At 34.7% G+C, this 21,066-nt stretch overlaps 1 protein-coding gene, 1 long non-coding RNA gene and 1 other non-coding gene across 5 annotated transcripts; 1 reads left to right on the forward strand and 2 right to left on the reverse strand.

Annotated features, from left to right (window-relative positions):
• Positions 1-1,861: 1,861 nt before the first annotated feature.
• Positions 1,862-6,075, reverse strand: LOC110916965. Of its 3 annotated transcripts, none has more exons than XM_022161602.2 (6): positions 5,581-6,075; positions 4,240-4,506; positions 4,042-4,144; positions 3,058-3,340; positions 2,895-2,973; positions 1,862-2,126 (listed from the first exon to the last, which is right to left on the reverse strand). In XM_022161602.2, the coding sequence occupies exons 1-6, from the start codon at positions 5,905-5,907 to the stop codon at positions 2,076-2,078; spliced, it is 1,110 nt and encodes a 369-aa protein (XP_022017294.1). In that variant the 5' UTR covers positions 5,908-6,075; the 3' UTR covers positions 1,862-2,075. The 3 variants fall into 3 exon arrangements, with proteins under 3 accessions (XP_022017294.1, XP_022017292.1, XP_022017293.1); XM_022161600.2 differs by lacking the exon at positions 1,862-2,126 and adding an exon at positions 2,234-2,540 and having other exon boundaries at positions 5,581-6,070; XM_022161601.2 differs by lacking the exon at positions 1,862-2,126 and adding an exon at positions 2,234-2,540 and having other exon boundaries at positions 4,099-4,144; positions 5,581-6,067.
• A 3,491-nt stretch (positions 6,076-9,566) lies between these two features.
• LOC118488144 lies at positions 9,567-10,771 on the forward strand. The gene is made up of 2 exons (XR_004883980.1): positions 9,567-10,159; positions 10,558-10,771. It is a non-coding gene; the product is annotated as an uncharacterized LOC118488144 (long non-coding RNA).
• Positions 10,772-16,720: 5,949 nt separating this feature from the next.
• TRNAI-AAU lies at positions 16,721-16,794 on the reverse strand. Its single transcript has one exon. It is a non-coding gene; the product is annotated as a tRNA-Ile (tRNA).
• Between the last annotated feature and the right edge of the window lie 4,272 nt (positions 16,795-21,066).

Here is a 21,066-nt window from a genome sequence, read left to right on the forward strand (position 1 = left end):
CCTTTTGGCACATCGCCAGGCGGGGCAGAAGGAATACAGAGAATAGTTGTATTCCTTCTGCCCCGCCTGGCGATGTGCCAAAAGGTGCTTGGTTAAATTGTGTTAAAGAGTGTGACGAGCTTCCATGTCAATACAGAGAATAGTTGTTTTTATTTTGTAGTTTGTTTAAGTGTCTTATTTTATTTTTTATTTTTGGGTTTCAGTTAGATAGAAAATCACTTTACAAACTGCACTAATATATTGAATCCGAAACACCAATCTTATATATACACAATCAATAAGGGGGCAATGCAAAAAAAAAAGGAACAAATTAATAGGCGCCACATGGTACATGTCACTATTCCTAGCCTTTAAGATTTAATAGATTTATTATTAATAGATTTATTAATTATTAATATATATATATATATTATATTATTACTATTATATATTATATTATTATTATTATATTTATATTTATATTTATATTTATATTTATATTTATATTTATATTTATATTTATATTTATATTTATATTTATATTTATATTTATATTTATATTTGTATTTATATTTATATTTATATTTATATTTACATTTATATTTATATTTATATTTATATTATTATATATTATATTATATATAATATAATTGTTGTAAGTGTGTTTTTTTAAATAAATTGTCTTGTTAGGAATTTTAATTTTTCATATTTTTAAATAATTTAGTAATAATAATAATAATTATTATTAATTTAATAAATTATAAATAGATTATATAAATTAGATATAATTTAAATAAAATGAAAAGTAGGTGATGAGTTGGATAATGAGGTGTAAGTTTGGAGTGGTTTGAAATTGTTTAGTGTTGTGGGATTTAGAATGATACTAGTTTGGAATGTTATGGTATGCTAGCTAGACAGTCTGGATTTAGACTTGCTCATAGTGTTATGGGTAGAGGTGCACAAACCGGGTATTTTTAATAACTGGTTCCGGTTAAGGAACCGGTGTCGGTTTCTCATTTTAAGGATTGGAACTAGTGATTGATGTAACCGGTTCGGTTCCATTTCCGGTTATTTGACCAAAAAACCATACCTATATATGTGCCCGGTTCCGGGTAGGGTTCGGTTCCGGTTCTTAGGAAATCGGGTATTAAAATACCATATTTTCGGGTTTTTATACCATATTTCCGAGTTTTTTAGTTATATATTTTTGTATTTTTTAATACTCTATTGCGTTTTTGTTACCCTATTTTCTCGTGTTTTTTTGTTTATTATCATTAAAAATGCATTGTATAATGTAAGAAAATAAAAATAAATGCACTAACATAAATTTAAAAGAAAGATTTTAGAATCATGTATCGGGTATAACCAGGTATCATCGGTTCCTGTTCCAGTTCTTGTTCAGTTACGGGTATGATCGGTTTCGTTTCCGGTTCCGGGTATTGAGATCAACATTCATACCATATCTATACCCTATGGGTAGAGTCAGTTTCGGTTTCGGGTATAGAATACCCGAGTATTAAAAAAACCGGTTCTGATTACAGTTTTTATGTGCACCTCTAGTTGTGGGTGCTCTAAGATGGCTAGATGACTTGGATGAGAGAGAGATGAGAGAGAGATGAGAGAGAAGGAGAAAATCTGAAACTAAGGGTGTGGGAAAGAGGAGCCTGTTACGGATGAGGAGGGTGTTGTGAGAGGAGAGATGGGTCCCCCTGTTCTTGCGCCTGTAATAGAGAAGAGGAAGAAAGGTTGGGCAGCTGAGTTGGCATCGGGGAGAAAATAAGGGAGGAGGGGAAGGGATGGAAGCGTTGGAGAAAGTCTTAGCTTCACAGTCTAGCATGGACCCAAACCCATTAGATTGGTCCAGCAAAATCATAAAAAGAAATAAGACCAAACCCTAATAGTGTCATTAACATTCAATTTGGTTTTCGGATCTGAATTTTCATGTTTACCAAAATTATGGATAAGTAAAATCCTAAGACTATCTCCAATGCAGTAGAAAAACACAGATCCGTCATGCCATTGATGATGTGGCTAGATGGCTTGGATGAGAGAGAAAGAGAACATCTGAAGCTAAGGGCGTGGGAGAGAGGTGTCTATTACAGAGGAGGATGTTGTGAGATGAAAGATGGGTCCCACTGTTCTTGCACCTGTAATAGAGAAGAGGAAGAAAGGTTGGGCAGCTGAGGGGGCATCAGGCAGAAACAAAGCTATAATTGGGCTGGACCTAACAGCCCAAAAGCTACGACAAAACAAATATAAATCCACTTTGGGCCGTGCTCCCATGTATTTTCATGCCTAACTAATGACATGAAACAAGTTAATAAATATTGTTAACCGTTAGATACTGCATAATTACAATTTGCAGGAAAAAAACTAGTTTGCACTAAAATGAGTTATTGGGCTGGGCCATTGTTTATGATCTCCTCCTCCATAGCTAACCTTTGTACAACATCATTAAGATGATTGCGAAATACCATATACAAATCTTTTTGTTTTTTAGCTTTTGTGTATTCTTCTGTTCCTAACTTAACAACCTTCAAATCCTTCTTCATGTTCCCCTTCTGTTAAACAAAAAATAGGTTAAATTTTATTTTTGGAATAGATTTGCATAAATGGTCTAATGGACCGGACGAGTCCAGGATTTGGCCCAAAACCAAAAGCCCAGTTCTTAATATTTGAGTAAAATGCCAGAAAGGTCCCTAAGCTAAAGTCACTTTAGTCCAAAAATAAAACTTTTTGTATCTGGTATTACAACGAAAAAGGGGAAAATTTTAACCCAGTTTGCCAATTGGATGAAATAAAATTCAGGGAACCAGATACAAAAGGTTTCATTTTGGACCGAAGTGCCAAAAATGGCCTAAACTCAAGAATCATCTTGCCATTTTACTCTTAATATTTTGAAACTAAACTTTTACCTCGGACATAGGCGGGAAACCGTGCAGGTTTGTGCTGAATGATCCAGTTCTAACCTTATCTTCAGCTAATACCCATGGTCTACAAGTAATAAAAATCCTTGAATCAACTCAATGTAATTAATAAACCTTAAGCACCATCATACGATAATGAAACATTACTAACCTTCCGGAGGAAGATACGATAATGTGATTTGGATTATTTAGAAATTTATAAATCGTCTCCAGTTCTGTTTTCTTATCTACAACAATTGCTGCCCTTGCACATGTTTCTGATAACAGATGTGGAATAATGTATGCTTGAGCTGTGATTAATGTCTGTTCATGAATGAAATCGATCAGGAACAATGGACATAAATCTGTCTCCAAGTTTTCCAATATAAGATAATGCTGATTGCCGGTTTCTTTCTCGCATCCCTGATCGCTTACAGGGAAAAATCCTTCACTGCCTATCAATAAAAAAAACAAAAGTTAAAAATGGATTCTCAAATTATTAATTCATTACTATTTAATTAAAACAAGAGTAAAGTGCACCGACGGTCCTTGTGGTTTACCAAAATTTTGGATTTGGTCACTAGCTTCTCAATTGTACACGGATGCTCCATGTGGTCTGCAGACTTTGCACTTTGTAGCACATTTAGTCCTCAACCAACAAATCTACAGGTTTTAGCAAATCCAAGTTAAAGACTAAATGTGTTACAAAGTGCAAACCACAGGGACCATCTATGTACTTTTGAAAAAAAAACTAGTAATTAAATGCGTTACAAAATGCAAACCAGAGGCTAAGCAGTTAATGCGGTAATAAAATCGGATATCAATCAAGGACCGATGATGTTAGTTACCGCGGTGGGATATTAACAATTTTAATATCATGCAGAATTTGAAGTGTTAAAACACTAATAGCAGTAATAAGAAAGATAAATGATAGAACTAAGAAGACTGGTACTGAACGGGAAATCAGTAATATATCACTCAATATTGCCGATAATATCGGTACCGATATTTGACACCCATATTCTGACCAATATTTGACACCGATATTTTACGTGGGGACCGATAACCAATATATCACGATATTAACTGCATAGACCACAAGGACCGTCAGTGTACTTTTGGAAAGCTAAGGACCAAATCCAAAGTTTCAGTAAACCTAAGGGACCATCCGTGTACTTTACTCTTACGACAATGTTTGGTAAAATCACAAAACCTGCAGAGAATCCATCATGGGAACTGTGTCCCACAGAGCCAAAGTCCTACAAAATTAAGAAACAAATCCTTTCTGAATAAATACCAGAAACCATAAGCTAGAAAATCCGAAAGACAAAATGTCATTAACTGAAAAACTTACCTGTGGTTTAGTGATATTTTCATTTGAGCTTGTTCCTTTGAACAAATATGGATTCTTGGGGATCAGAGTAAACTCGATAGAGGCCCTGTTGACTTTTTCTTTCACAAGTTTTGTAAAGTTGAGCACTGTGGGATCAACAGAACCGGACTTAATGAGGTATACACTAGAAAGATTTGTTCTTGTTGTATGGCCTTCTTCCGGACCATGCTGCCAGAATAGTAAACAGGTGCATAAACACTTCTCGGGCGAGTGTTTTTTCTTAATCACCTATACAACAAAGAACGGAAATTAGTAACACACGTTGAGTAAGATGACTACTATTTTTAACTTCTTCATTTAAAAACAGCGTTTATAATCTGCAACAATTTGCAAGAAACAACAACGACACAAGCTGCTGTTAGGTCTAACGCTCCAACAAAAAGTTCAACAAATTCTTATAAATCATATCAAACCGGCAATCTTTACGCTAATAAAATGAAAGTAAATAATAATAATTAGAGTTAATTACTGTTTTCGTCCTTGTGGTTTGTCAAAAATCACTATTTTAGTCCATTAGTTTAAAAATTGTGATTTCAGTCCCTGTGGTTTGACTGGTTTCACTTTCGTAACCATTTCAGTCCACCTTGTAACCATTTCAGTCCCTGTACTTAACAGAATAATGGATTGAAATGGTTACACGAAAGTGAAACCACAGGGACTGAAATGGTTATGAAAGTGAAACCACAGGGAATGAAATCGCAATTTTTAAACTAATGGACTGAAATAGTGATTTTTGACAAATCACAGGGACAAAAACAGTAATTAACTCTAACAATTATATAATTTAGTAATTTAAAACAGAACAAAAACTGTACAGAAATTAGTAATATACATTTAGGCACTGTGACCAGCATTTTTAATTTCTTCATTAACAACACCATTTATAATCTGCCAAACCAAAACATATAACAATTTGCAAGAAATAACAAAGCCAGAAGCTGCTGTTAGGTCTACTTGAACTAGTGTTGTAAAATCGCTAGGCGCTAGCGATTAATCAGATTTGAATTTTATATGTAACTTTTCAAACTTATATACACAAACGTCTCGATTTGAATATAAACAACTAAACTTACGATTAATCACCAATTAATCCTGAATTTTACAACACTGTAACTAATAATTTCGTCTGACTAAACGCTCCAACAAAAATTTCAACAAACTCTTAACTAATCCACATCAATCAGCCAATTTATACGCTAACAACAAGAAATAAACAACAACAATCACATACTTTATCATTCAACAAAACAAAACAGAACAAAAGTTAAAAACAATAATACTGAAGAAAAAAGAAATACATACAGCCTCAACAACGGCGTCAAATTTACGCAAATGATTACCACCAGTACACGCAGCAGAAACCATTAACCCTTCAGAAACCCTAGAGCATCGATTATCTCCGATCGGCTCGGATTCCGGCCGGAATCTCTGAAGAAACTTCGAAACGTCGTCGTTTGTTGAGAAATCGGAGACGGAGAAAACCTCATCGTTGCAGATCTGATCGAAGTGCTTAAACTTTACGCGGAGACGGTTTCGGTGTTCTAAAACGACGCCGCAGTGATACCAGCCGTCGTCTTTGGTAGATCGGAACTCGAGATTGTAGTTGACGTCATCGCCGAAGAGTGACATTGGTGGTGGTTTAGGGAGGATCTAGGGCTAGGGTTTCATGTTGTTCATGGAGATTGAGGAGCTTGATGAACAAAAAAGAAGATGTTTTTTCGAAGTTAGAACGGGAGGGATGGAGGGTGTAGTTAGGGCTTCTGAATGTAACGGTCCTTTTTTATTTTTAAGCGGAAGTCGTGATTAATTAGACCATGCACAGGGTCAAGGGAGACTATTGCGCGTTTTACGACATGTGTCGGTCTAGTAAGCAAAGGAGGTTTTATGGCATTATTTTAAAATGGGTGAACTGGTAGATAGGGTGTAAGTTAAGTATATACTAGCAATAAGACCCGCGCGCGTTGCGGCGCGGGTACTTCGCAAATATCGAACAGATTAGTCCAAACGTTATGTGATGTGTTAATTATATGAAAACGCATGTTTGACGTATCCGATTGAACTCAATGTATCCTATAGTTGCGCTGCGATTGGATCAAAATGTAACATAAATCGATTTATATCGTACAATCATAACATATTATACGCGACCCGACTAACTCGAATTTATATTGTAAAGTCAAAAACTCTCGAGGGGGTCAAAGTGACATTTACAAAGTTTATAAAAAAGTTAAGTGGTTAAAAATTGCATTTCCTAAACTTAAGGGCCAAGAAAGGGTAAAGATAAAATTTGATAAAGTTTTGGGGTAAGAAGGAAATTATAACAAAGTTGAGGCTGAAAAGCAAACTACCACAAAATTGGGGTGTCAAAAGCAAACTATGTGTAAAGTAAAGTAGTAGTTTAAGGACTAAATTTACCATTTTATGGAACTTTGAAGGTACCAAAGTTAAGGGGCTAAAATTACAATATCGTGAAAGTATGGGGGATGGGGAGACAAAGCCGGTGGAGTTTCCACCGACTTTGTCTTTTAGGTTATAGCTAGTAATAATGCCCGCGCGCGTTGCGGCGTGAATACATCGCAAACATCGAATGGATTTGTTCAAGTGTTAGGTGATGCGTTAACCATACGAAAACGCGTGTTCGACATATCTGATTGAACTCAATGTAACCTATATAAGTAATGCGATTGGATCATAACGTAAAGTAAATTGAATCTATGTCGTACAATCATAACTTATTCTATAGGATTAATTAAAGCTTTGAAAAAAAAGAAACCTTAATTTGACTCTACTCTGTTTAGAACAAAATTTATGAAAACGTACATAAAATAAGTAAGAAAACGTATTATATTAAAAAAAAACAACTCGAATTGATACAGACGCATACATAAAAATATGCACGTAAAGATGTTTGTTTTTAAACAAAACCGTTTTATATTTGACCTAACTCGTTTCGAGAAAAAAAAATATGTCGAAACGTAGACACCCTTAAATTTAACCGGATACGTACATACAAATATGCACAGAAAAATAGGTTGTTTTAGTAAAAAAATTATACGTGTAAATAAAAGAAATTATCGAAGGAATGTTGTCGAAAGAAAATTTAAAGTAGTAAAGAGTTAGGTGCTAAAAATGTTAATTGTTAAAGCGGAGGAGAAAATATGCAAAAATTCTCAAAAAAAGTTGTTATATAAACTTGTTAATTTTAATCTATGGCATTAAATGAAAGTATATTCATTTTCATATTATTGTAAAAGGAGTGGCTAATTATGAAATGTGTAGATTGCTTAGTAAAGGGAGGGGCTAATATGAAAAATGTACCAAAATTATAGGGTGTGGAGGACAAAGTCGGTGGGAAACTTTAAGATATATGATAATTTAAAAGTGAAATAAAAAAAAAATTCTATCCAACCACTTTTAAGGTTGATAATGCTGGCAATAGCCTATTGGCCAAAGAAAACAAGGAGAGGCGTGGAAAAAAGGATGATCCATCCAAATTATTGCTCAATAACGCCCAAGGGGCGATTGATGGGGCGTGGGGCGTGCTTTTGTGAAAAAACGCCCAAAAGTTTTGCCACTACAGGTGGTCTTATGGGTTAGCTTATTTTGGATTTTCTTTTAATTTATTGACATATAAAATTTAGTAAGTTATTTTATAATGTTTGGCAAATTGTGTAAGTTCTTTTAAAATGACTTCTAAATTGTATTGAAAAAAGGATTTTTGAAAAGTTTGAAATTGTAACTTTGTGATGAACTTCATATTACACCCCTTAGAAAGCTATAAACTAACCCAAATACTTTTTACAAAGAGTAAATTACTAGAATTGTCCCTAAGGTTTAGGCATAGTTGTCAGTTTCATCCAAAACAACTTTTTTGTACCATACTACTTTTGACACTTTTTGTCATTTTTATCCAAAAATCTATTTTGCTTTGTTTTTTGTACCAAAAATTTGGATGAAAATGGGAAAAAAAAAATCCAAAACTCAAGGACGATTTTGGCAAAACAGTTAGACGTTTGAATGAAAATGTCAAAAAGTCTCAAAAGTGAAGGACAATATGGTACAAAAAAAGTTGTTTTGGATGATAATGACAAATATGCCCAAATCTTAGGACGATTTTGGCAATTTACTCTTTTAAAAAACTATTTATTTTCTTATAAGCTAAACCTAAACACTTTTTTTAGAAACCCGTTTTTAAAAAGCTATAAGTTAATGAAAAAGTGTAAAATACATTACGGCTTAACGTAAATCACGTACGACAACGTGCGTGATTATAGGTATAATTTGCGTGATTATAGGTATAATGTGCGTGATTAATGTTTTCCAACATGCGTGATAAATGTTTTCAACATGCGTGATTTGAGTTTTTGAGTTTATAACGTGCATGATTTTCAAATGGACGTGCGTAATTACCTGTTGTACTGGTCGTACGTTAAACCGTAATGTACGTTAACCGACCTCATAAGTTAATAAGTCCTTTTAACAAAAATATCTTTTGAACTTAAATAAGCAATCCTAAACACACCCTATATTGCAAAACGTTTGTTTAAATGTGTTAAAAGTTACACCAATTATCATACTCTAAAGCTTTTTTATATCTATATTTTTAACGCAAAGAAAAGTAATAGACTTGATTGATTCAAATTCAGGGCCGGCCCTAAGAATTTGTGTGCCCTGTTCAAGCTCGAAAAAATGTGCCCTTCGGATTTAACGAAATATATAAATGTAACCCTTCAAAAAATATAACAGCAAGCATGACTCGAACCTGGGCCTTCAAGTTTGGAAGCAGGGAACATAACCACTAAGCCATTCATCAATTATATTGGTATTTTCTTAAAAAAGAATTATAACATATATAAGATTTTTTTTTTAAAACGTGCCCTTCGGAATCTCGGGCCCTGGCCGGTGGTCCTCCCCGCCTACCTCCAGGGCCGCCCCTGTTCAAATTGAAAGGCTCAAAAATTGTATGTTGAAAGTTGTTATTTTACGTACAGAGAAGAGAACAAATAAATAGAGGAAAACCTAATCAAATAAAAAAGGAAATACAATAAAGGGTAAATTACTTTTTGAGTCCCTGTGTTTTATAGGTTTTAACCAGTTGAGTCCAAACTCAAAAAGTTTAACGACCTGAGTCCCTATAAGCATTTTCTTTAACCATTTGAGTCCAAATTTCTAACACTGTTAGAATTTTCTTGTTAAATTTTGTTAAATGACCAAATTACCCCTAAAATTAAAAAATAAATAAATAAACTAATTTATAACCCCTTTCTCCTTAACATAAACACCAGATCTTTTCATCTTTTTTCATTCTTCCTCTAAACCTAAACCACCTCCAACCCACCACCACACCACCATCCCACTGCCACCACCATCCCGCTACCTCCACCACCGCATCGTCCCCACCACCACCATCCCACTGCCGCCACCACCATCCCACTACCTCCACCACCGCATCATCCCCGCCACCACCATCCCATTGCCGCCACCACCATCCCACTGGCACACATCTCTATACTCATCCCGCTGTAGAAACTCGACACTGTATTCATACCCATCCATCTCAGATCTGATTCCATCTCATATCCACTGTCAAATCTAGATCTGATTCCATCTCATCTTCTTCCCCCACTTTATCCTCTTTCAAGTTTCAATTCAAATCTTCAACAAATTTCCACATATAAATAACCACTCAATGAAACCCTATCTTCATCATCAATCTTCATCTTATCCTCCAAATCAAGCTTCAAATCTTTAATCACCATGGCTGAAGAACAACCGCAGCCTAATCAAATTAAACACATTCACAAGCTTAATTTGTTCAAAATCAAAGGCAGAGATAAACACAATCGCAAAATCTTACGAATTATCGGAAAAAACTTTCCAGGTGATTTTTCTTTAACTTTTGTTCATGTTGTTTCTTGATTATTAATTGTAGTCGGATCTAGCGATTTTTGAAGTAATATTAGATGATGTCATTCGTTAATTTTCATTTGTCTTATTCAGTTTTTGAAGTAATATTAGGTGATTTCTTTCGTTAATTTCGTTCGTATTGTTTGTCAGATTAGCGATTTTTTAAGTAATTATGAGTTGATTTTTTTTTTTGATAATTTTCAATTCTATCATCTGTTAATCGAACTCTAACAAGTGATTTTTATACTATTATTTGTTGAAGTATTGATTTGTTGATTTTGTTTACAGCTAAGAGTTTTGGTGATTTTGTTTACAGTTAATTGAAGTCATTTTTGTGATTTTGAAGCATTGATTTGTTGATTTTGTTTACAGCTACGAGTTTGACAGTTGACTTATTGAAAAAAAAATATCTTGGTGCAGCGATGACGGTGGTGGTTGTGGTAGAGTGATGATGGTGGTGGTTATTTTGTTGAGAGAGAAGATAAGAGAGAGAAAGTGATTAGGTAGAGATGTCTCTGAGATAATCGATGGAATTTGTTTATATATTTAATAATAGTTTTAATAATAATAAAATGGTTTTTAAGTATAAGGGTAATTTGGTCATTTAACAAAAGTTAACAGAATAATTCTAACATTGTTAAAATTTTGGACTCAAATGGTTAAAGAAAATGCTTATGGGGACTCAGGTCGTTAAACTTTTTGCTTTTGGACTCAAGTGGTTAAAACCCATAAAACACAGGGAATCAAAAAGTAATTTACCCTACAATAAAATATATTGGCTGGACATTTTTGATGGCAGCAACGGTCCTTAATTGGAGAAATGAAAGGCTGTCCATAACCTTCCCAAGATAGGAAATGATGTACCATTGATCCCATTTTTTTCACAAATAAACTTTTATTTTCTAACATTGATTCCATCCATGATTTACTTACCGGAGAATACTAAGATTGTTTCTTGCTTTTCATATGCTAGACCGTGATTATTAATTATCACATGCATCATTTTCTCTTTCACCTTCTCCTATCACTAATTTGAACAATTTGGGTTAAACTTTACAAAATACCTATATGGAACTCTAGAGTCTAGTATAACTTTAGTTCGATAAATTCAGTTTTCAAAAAGTTCAATAAAAAGAGACGTTGGTTTTTGGTATAGTTTGATCATGTTTAGTTTGCTTATGGGTCGATTGATGAGGATCGGGTCCAAGAACTAGCGAACCCTTACACGAACGAGCTTAAGAAAGAGAAACAGAACATAAAAGGCTCAAACTTTAAACGGGGTAACTTGATTTACAGTTGAAGAATCTTTAGTTTCATTATTTCCTTTTTAGTTTGAAATTTTAAAAATTTGGCAGACCTACCAATTTTAACACTTCCTTAAAAAAGGCACCTCATGCATCGTTTTTTAGTCATTAATTACAACTTTTTTAAAAAAAATCTCTTTTTATTATTTACATGTTTCCGCTCTGCGTCATCGATTAATTATGTATTTTGCTTACCCTTGGTTGTAATCCAAACACTTTTTCTATGTTCACTATATCTTCAGTTTCAGCCTTTTTAACCGAGATTTTTATATATAGGGGATAAACAACATAGATACCAAACTATCATAGAATGTTGTGGCCTGTGGGTAAAGAATGGTGCCTGAGGCAAACATGAGTATCAATTCAATATGTGATTGAAGTACTTGTCACTGAGACATACTTCATTGCTAATCTACTGTTCAGGACTTAGAACAAAATTGGATTAATCTAAGAGTCGTGTGTGACACTTTCATATTAAAACAATTTGATGGTTCTTTCACTCAAAATTTTATAAAGACTCCGAAACCATATTAAAAATATGCTAGACCAAACCAAACCAAATCACCAACGCACGACTTGACACCCAAGTTTGTCACCCAAACCGATCAAATCAGTAAAATATACCTAGATTGACCCGTTCTCTAACTTAGGGCTCGCCCCTAAGAACTCCATATGACCCTATGCACCTGCTGCATAGCTAAAACTTGCACATAACACCATTTAAGACACTATAACACGTCCCAGAGTTAAAACACCAAACTAGCCACATCAATAAATACACAACAATTCAACCACATCATAAGGACGTGACCAACGTACCTTCTCCGTCAAAAGACATCGACCGCATATGTAAACTCATTGTCGCCTCGACACAATAATTGTTTACCTACTTAGATGCAATGCCACCTCGAGGCAGCAGTTGTCTTCAGAGTTGAGTGCTCGACCACTCAAATTGGGTGCTCAACCACCCTAGGCACATCGTCACCTCGACACGACTAGTGCCTTTGATTAAGATTTGTCCATGCCCTAGACAAGGAATACCACTCATGCACACAATTATCTAGATGCACAAAAGCCTAGGAACCCATTTACATCCTAATTTTATGGAGCACCCCCTGAACTCCACTAAACAACTACCCACCCAGTCGTGTTACCAGTGCCGACCCAAGGGTAAGCCAAATGAGGCTTGGGCCTTGGGCCACCAAAATTATAGGGCCTCCACAATTTGATGAAAGCACAGTACATTTATAAAAGATTTAGGGTGTGGATTGTAAACAGATTGATGGTTGTAGTGTAGTGGTTTTGTGTATACATTGATATTGGTGAGACTTGGGTACGAATCCCTGGTTCACTATTTTTTTTCTTGTTTTAAAATTTTAACACAATCTTTCAAATAATTACACTTGGGCCCTTCAAATTTAACTTTCAATCACATACATTTTTTTTGGGAAAAAGGCCACAAGATTTTACTTCGCTTTAGGCCACCAAAATGGTTGAGCCGGCCTTGCGTGTTACCTAATGGAACCTACTTAGTCTCAACTCTCAAACGCACAAACGTACATGACAAGGTACTAACATACACGACTTCCACTCATAACTCACTTGAATTATCCGCAATATGCATGATACTATGCCTTACAGACACGTCATCAACGTCTAGACATATCACAACTACATGACTTCAATACTTAGATTCCATCACTCAGTGTTATCCAACTGACGACACTCGTCATATCTAGGTGATATAACCCATGACTGATGACTGACCAATAAAACCCTTCACATTCTACGACTCAAACCCCCAATATTTACACGAGACCATTATAAAAATGACTTAACATATACATTAACAGATGTAGTCTCGTAAAGACTTGATTGTTTATAAAACTCATAACGCATGCATGTTAGCCCAAAATGTAAAGAAATAGGGCATTAGAACTCACTGGTTGCGAAGCTGCTAAATCACGAAGCTGACCTTCCTGAAGTCGTATCATGGACACTACCTGTAACCGAAAAACCATGGTTAAAACCACTAATTGAAAACACCAATCACTACATCACTCGCAACTTAACTCATTGACCAGGAGGAACAGCATGCCACAAGCAACCCTTCAAAAGATCTCAGCAGCAAACACATCCGTTAACATGAACCCATGCCAAAATCCAATTGACTGAAACCGATTAGTCGAAACCAAATGGTTAGCATACATCAATAACCGAAATTTTCGAATTTGGTTTGGTGGAAGTTCAAAATCAAACCAAGCCTTCCTCTGCAAAACCCCAATGAAAACATGGTTTACATTATTATTCTACATGCATACACATTCTAAAATAATAAGGCCTTAGTATAATACAACATGTCCATTTAAGTACAAGCTATAATAAAAAAATGATTTTAGTTAGAAGAGGATAGTTATTGTAATATAAATGAGAACTTTTTGTAAGATGATGAAATACTCAATGATATTATTGAATAGTTAGGTTACAATATATAGAGATCAGATGGAATCCTACAAACCTAAGCTAGTGGGCTCATACTAATAAACCTAGTATGATAATACAATCCAATACACCCCCGCATAGTGGCGGACCCAGGAATTTTTTCATGGGGGTGCGGAACATTTTTAAAATTTTTAGGCCCCAAGGTATATAAGTAAAAAAAAATTGGTTCGTATCAGGTCGGTTTGAGTCGGGTCGGGTCATGTAAAACAAAAGAACATCAAACTAAATTTACCTCGTTAAAACGGTTCCCAAATTCTTGATTTTGAAAATCCACCTCAATGAATTCGGAAGATGTATCAACTTTCCTCTTGAGAAATCGCGCCATAACGTCCCTACTCATGGTTCCTATCGGCTATCACAAATAAATTGATCTATAAGTTCATGGCTCCATAACATATTACATAATGTATCAAGTATTCAAGCCCTAGAAATCATAATGTAAATCACACTAAAAATCATCTAAACATCATATACACCATTAAAAAATAAAAATAAAAATAAAAAACCCAAACATCAGGTCTTGATCGTATATAACCCACCACAAAAAAGACAAAATATCATCATCATCATCATCACTAACAAAATATAAATATATAACCCACCACAAAATCAAATATCATCACTAACAACAAAAAGAAGCACATGTCTCCTGCCATCGAAAAATCACTTCTGGTGGCTACCGGTTCCATCCCACCCCACCAAAAATCAACAAAAAATCATCAAAAAAATCAACAAAAAATCATCAAAAATAACAAAGAAACTTACCCGTGTTCGATCGGCAGTGATATGATGACTGATTACGGTGGTATGCGGCTGCTGTTGTCGTTGATGTTCTGATCGCTGGCGTGCGTGCAAGGAGGATAGAGAGCGTGAGAGAATATGTAAGGGTTTTGGTCTTGTTTATTTTATTTTAGTTTGAAATATTGTTGATTTGTTGGGTTTGTTTATTAGGCTAAGACTTAGTAGTGAGCTAGTTAAAGGTATTGGGTATTTGGGTTTAGTTATTTAGGTATTAAAAGGTATATAATTTAGGTAATGTTTTTTTTTTTAAAAAAAATAAGAGTTTACTAAAAAATTTTAAAATATAAATTGATAACACTTTTTACCTAAGGGGTGCTGACGAAAAATTCCAAGGGGTGCGGACAGAAAATTCCATGGGGTGCGGACAAAAAATTTCAAGGGGTGCGGACGGGATTTCGACAGAACTTAGCACTAATTTTTTTTCCCGGGGGTGCGCCCGCCCACCTTGGGCCAAGCTTAACGCTTTGTTCCCGAGTCAACTTAACGAGGGATAAGAAAAGAAAGTAGAAGTGAGAAAGGAAAGGACGAGAAAGGAAAAAAAAAGATGTCTTTCCCACCCTTTCCTCCCAAATCGAAAGGAAAGAAAAACTAAAGAATTTAGCCTAGCTTTCCTATCACTTCATTTCTTTTCCTTCCTTAAATGAAACTCGGGAACACGACATGTTTTATTTTCCTTTTTTTCCTTCCTTAAATAAAACTCTGCAACAGAAAATATTTTTATTTTCTTTTTCTTTCCTTTCATTAGTAAACTCTGGAACTCCGCCCCTGCCCCCGCAATCAGAGAGAAAAGGAACTAGAAGGTCAGACTAGTTTGATAATACAATCAAATACACCTCCGCAATCAGACGCAATCAAAACGAAAAACAAGAACAATAATAAACTGTAAAATAGTATTGTCTTCGTTTTCGTTCACAAATTCTTAAAAAAATCCATAAAATTGCATTCTTCAAACCATAATCTTCAACAATTAACAATTCACAAATTTAAATGATCTCGTAGTCCTGCAACGGCATAGGTGGGCGACGACAATGGGCGTCGCGACTGTGGTGGACCGTAGTCCTATAACAATGTAACGACGGGGGCCGACAGGCCGACAAGTGGCTAGAGGACCATAGTCTAGCAAGGGGGAGCGGCTCCATGGAGAAGCGGCAACAGACTAGTCTCATCTGGTGGCTAGAGGATTGTTGTGGACTGCATGTAAGATGATGAAATACATATTATTGAATGGTTAGGTTACAATATATGAGATCACAAGGAACCCTAAAAACCTAAGCCTACGGGCTCATAGTAGTCTGATAATACAATCTAATACTTTTAAGACCTATTTTTTTTTTGGTTGTAAATTGGTTATTTGGTTACTTTGGTGAGCTGTTGTCACGAACCCTTCCCGTTGGATTTAGAAGAACAATTTTTTCATACCACATATATCAAGGTTCACTAGTTTCACTCTCTTTTGGATTCTCCCCAATTCCTGATGAGTGGGGTGCTATGAAGTGCAAACACTTCTAGTGCACATCTTTAATTAATCACATATCAAAAGACAAGAAAGAGTGACCAAGAACCCACGGGTTTAATGCATGTCTGAGCAAATGTGAACTTTTAATATTTGGTCATGAACATGTGTTTATTAGTTCTTGCAGTTCTTTCTGTGTTTCGAGTATTGACTGACCCTCCCGATCCAATGCCAAAATTTGTTGTATAATATATCCAAAATACATTGTTCAAATTAGTTCCTAAAGACAAAGCCTGATCGCGGGGCCTGGCTACTCCTTGAACGGTTAAATCTCCCAAAAGTATGGTATCTTACAAGAGGCTTCTTCTTCTCCGGAAGGCATAAACAAGCATCAAGAACCAAATTGGACTTGATCAAAAACATGAGGGGGTAAGATGAAAATTTTGAACTAAGCATGTGAAAAAATAAGTTACAATGGCCCATGCAGGTCTCGAACCTGCGACCTTCGCGTTATTAGCACGACGCTCTAACCAACTGAGCTAATAGGCCATTTAATTTTGGTTATAGTTTTACCATATGGATTGATTACTTAGATTCGAATTATATATATGCTTACACGAATGTTGAACAAACGTATGTGAAAATGAGTATTAGGTAAATTTTTTACTTTAGCATTATCTTAACACTTTTATATATTTTCATGAATAATTCAATTAATTAATAAGCGAAAACGGATAAACATGTTATATATTTTCATGTATGTTTGTTTATATTTGAACTTAATAACAAGTAATTATCAAAGTCTGTAGTAATTTGTTTTGTAAACACAAAAATGTAATTAATAAACTACATTAATACTATTTGCTCACGGGGCACTAGCCTGAATCATGCTTTCGTTCTTCATACACAACGGTATTGAACGTATCAAGAAATTAAGTTGCTAGAGAACATTCACTAATAATTATGTAGAGGATATTAATATATTATTGAAAGTTTCTTGGATGTACGTTGAGATGTTTTAACATTTCAAATGATAAACTGTTTCATTTAATATATCATGTATTCTTGATTCACGTCACCCGCTTGCCCCTTTTGTTTGTGTCCGTGTTGCTGTTGTGAATAGATAATTCACAACTAATCAACAATTCAAATTTGATTACTTTACATCAATAGCGCAGGTAAGCGAGCAACAAGCTGCGCCGCTACCCCTTTCTGAATAGCAAACCCTAGCCTATTAAAGACAAACCCCTGCCCCCCTGTTGATGAGCAACTGTTATGGACAACCTTGTGGACCCTAGTCAACAAACGGATAGCTTCTGGAGCTAGGGAGCCAAAGGTGTCGAAGGCGAAGGGGACAAATACATGTTGGTTATCAGCACATGCTTTAGCGTGTTTATCCACCTTTTTTGATTCTGCTTTCCTTATAGCTTGTCCTGCTACAAACCCGCTTTCCCTTAAACCAGCTAAGGGGGAGAGTTACAATTGATGAATTGAAAGTAAGTATTAAAGAAGAAGATGAGAAGTCAGATATTGAGAGTTGAGATGGGAAGGAGAAGACACTCAATGGTCATATTCGTCCATTCGTTGTTAGGACTTGGAACTGGGCTAGTTCATAACATTGCACTACCTTTTGTGCCAGATTTATGGTTATTTTTCTGAGTTTAAAGGGCTATGATTTAGTTTTAAGAAGATCTGACGATCATCATTCATCATTTATCTTCACAACGGTTACGTTTTATATTGTTTATAGAATATAAAATTTGATGCAAATTTTGAGAAGAATTTTGATTCGATCATTATATTTAGGAGTGTTGTGAAACAACCTAACCTATTAGCAATATGAAGGGAAGAATAAGAAAATGAGATTGTAAATCTTATTGATTGATCTATTTTCACCATACACAAATGCCATTATACATATAGGCACATACATTAATATTAAAGGAACTAAAGAGATAGAAGTTAGATAAGTTATGTATGTGGAGAGTCACAATATAAATGATACATTCATAACACTCCTCCTTGACTATCCACATACCTTTAATACGCTTGGTGATGCTGCCTCGTTAAAAACCTTGCTAGGAAAACCCAGTGGGACAAAACCTCAGCTAAGGGAAAAAGAGTGCAGCGCGTATTTTCTCCTCCTGATACTTTTGGATCAGGTATGTTGCCTCATTAAAAACCTTACTAAGAAAACCCAATGGGACAAAACTTAGTTAAGGGAAAAAGAGTGCAACTTGAATAAGTCTCCCCCTCATTTTAACATGTATCCTTTAAGTGACGTGTGTCCATCTTGCTTGAAAGTCGAACAAAGCTTTTGTAGCCAATGATTTGTCGCTTGATCCCTTAATGTGCACGACTGTGTTTTGTTACATTCCTGCATCTACAAGACTAACAAAACTTCTTTTGATGGGTTAGTAAAATATAATCAAATATCGTTTATACCTGAAATATTTCCTTGAACTCATTCCAATGTCTTTTTACTTGACAAAGTTTATATCATGACAATAAGCTCAAGTAAAAGATATTATAACCATACATAGCTAGCAAAACATATTAATGCACTTATGCATTTAATGATGATACTTCTAGAATGAGAATCTCTACTTTGGTAGGAGATGATAATAGTCATTTCTTATAACAAATGACTTAACAACCTTTAACATACTTTAAGGTTTAACTATGTCCATACTAAAATATCCAAACATCATCTTCTAGATGTACTTGAGGGATTAGTAAAATATAATTACATATATACTCGAACTGCAGTTCGAGTAATAAATAGACCGTGCCAAGGTCATTCAAAAATTCTCCCTCTAAAAGCTCGACAATTTCTCTCAATGATGCCTAGACATCATTACTGTAAATTGCGATTATAGTGAACTTTTAAAAGTAGAATGTTCATAGAACATGGCTAATTTAATCAAACTTATATCCCTCTTTATGCGAATATCTCGAGTTGTACAACACTCGTTTCGACTATTTAGTCCATGCGTATTTTGTCAACTTCATACAATACATTCTTGAGGTTTTGACATCATTAAAGCTTCTAGCATTATCAATCCATGAGGGAATTCTTTCCATTTTATCCAAATATGCATGTGCTTTCACTCTTTAGAAGTTTTGCTACATAAATTTTCGCATTTAACACATTGATATCTATACCATATGCAAAAATGCCATAAACACTAGCTTTTATCTCCAAAATCCATATTGTACCATGTTTGTACACTGTGTACATTGAGTTTCCATAATAACCCGGTACACATTTTCTAGGTATGTTTATTGGAGTATTGGTGCATTATTGTTACATCCATAAGGTGTTTCAATTAACCTCTTAAGCACTCAAATGCTTTAGGATACTCATGGGGAGTTCCAATTATATTCAATTCAATAACATATATAACATGTATATGTATTCAGATCTGAATTTATATAATACTCATAATATTCTCGAGAACTTATTTTATATAACTTAGTATCAAGTGATACATAACTTTCATAAGACGCGTGTCAATTCTCTTTTATATATTACCAGACTAATAAGATATTGGAAAGTCAATGCATCCACCACTGAAGAATACGTTTTCTCATAATCAATCATAGGTATTTGTGAAAATTCTTGTGCCACCAATTTTGACTTATATCACTTAATTTTATTTTCACATGATTCGCGTAAAAGACACTTTTGTATCCAGCATATTTTACAACTTTAGTTGTATGGACTGTTGGTCCAGAAACTTTCCAGTTCATTAGAGAACTAAACTCTGCCTTATTTGCGTCTTTCTATTTTGGCCAATCATTTCTAGATATTCATTCATAGGCAGATCTTAAATCTTGATCCTTATCATTTAATCATTTTAAGCGCTACATTATATACAAAAGTATAACGACGTCGATTTTTATTTTGATTCCATACATATGTTAGACATGATACAACTTATTGAGATCTCTTTATTTTAAGGTACCTGAGGTTCTTCTTGAACCATCATGTCTATTGTCTCGTCTTTAGATCTTATTACTATAACCTCGACTTGACCATCTTAATTACTTGCTCCAATTTTCGAGGAATTTTATTATTGGAATCGACTAGTCTACCACGCTTCAGGCGTGCAATAAACTCATTACAAAATATGTGGTTGTCCTCTTGGACACAAATATAACTGGAGCATAAGCAGTTGATTATGTGACTTACTTAGTCACTCTATTTAGGTCAGTGAACTTGTCTGGTAAATTTGTTCTTTAATATTGGTAAATAAATTATACTTTAAACTTCTAGTTTATAGTCTGAGGATCAAGATGACACGATAATTCATTTCACTTTTCACTTTCCAACTGCTTGTTATCTCCCCCTAATGTTGGAAACATTCATTCACTAAAGTGAAAACCAATAAGCCAAAAACGAATTTCTCACTAATGGCTTTAAGTATTTAATCATAGACGATTATTTATACCCAACATATTCTCAAACTTTTTAGAAGTCCCATCTTTGTGCGGTGTGTGGTGGATGAGTTTCAATATATGTCGCACAACCAAAATCGTTGATGAGACATATTTGGTTCCTAACCAAAAACCAACTGTATGGGGAGAACTATAACTTATTGGCTTGATGTGAATTGATGGTACTATATATAAAATTACATGTACCTAAATGAACTTTTGCTCATCTCATGATTACTAGCTTTGTAACAATAGTAGACGTTTATTGATCCCAATAACACTTATCCCAATGATCGTTAATAACTTGGGAATCAAATTCACAATTATCAAATAAATATACTAATCCGGATTAATATGCTTGCTATCACATTAGCTAAGCCA

Source organism: Helianthus annuus, chromosome 16 (genome assembly GCF_002127325.2).
Source record: "Helianthus annuus cultivar XRQ/B chromosome 16, HanXRQr2.0-SUNRISE, whole genome shotgun sequence".
NCBI lineage: Eukaryota > Viridiplantae > Streptophyta > Magnoliopsida > Asterales > Asteraceae > Helianthus > Helianthus annuus.

What these genes read in the sequence shown, in the direction of transcription:
- LOC110916965 (XM_022161600.2), bottom strand. Translation starts at nt 5,907, where the DNA reads ATGTCACTCTTCGGCGATGACGTCAACTACAATCTCGAGTTCCGATCT. An exon ending in AAAATATCACTAAACCACAG is followed by an intron (nt 4,145 to 4,239) that starts GTAAGTTTTTCA and finishes TTAATTTTGTAG; the next exon opens with GACTTTGGCTCTGTGGGACA. An exon ending in ATCGTATCTTCCTCCGGAAG is followed by an intron (nt 2,974 to 3,057) that starts GTTAGTAATGTT and finishes TATTACTTGTAG; the next exon opens with ACCATGGGTATTAGCTGAAG.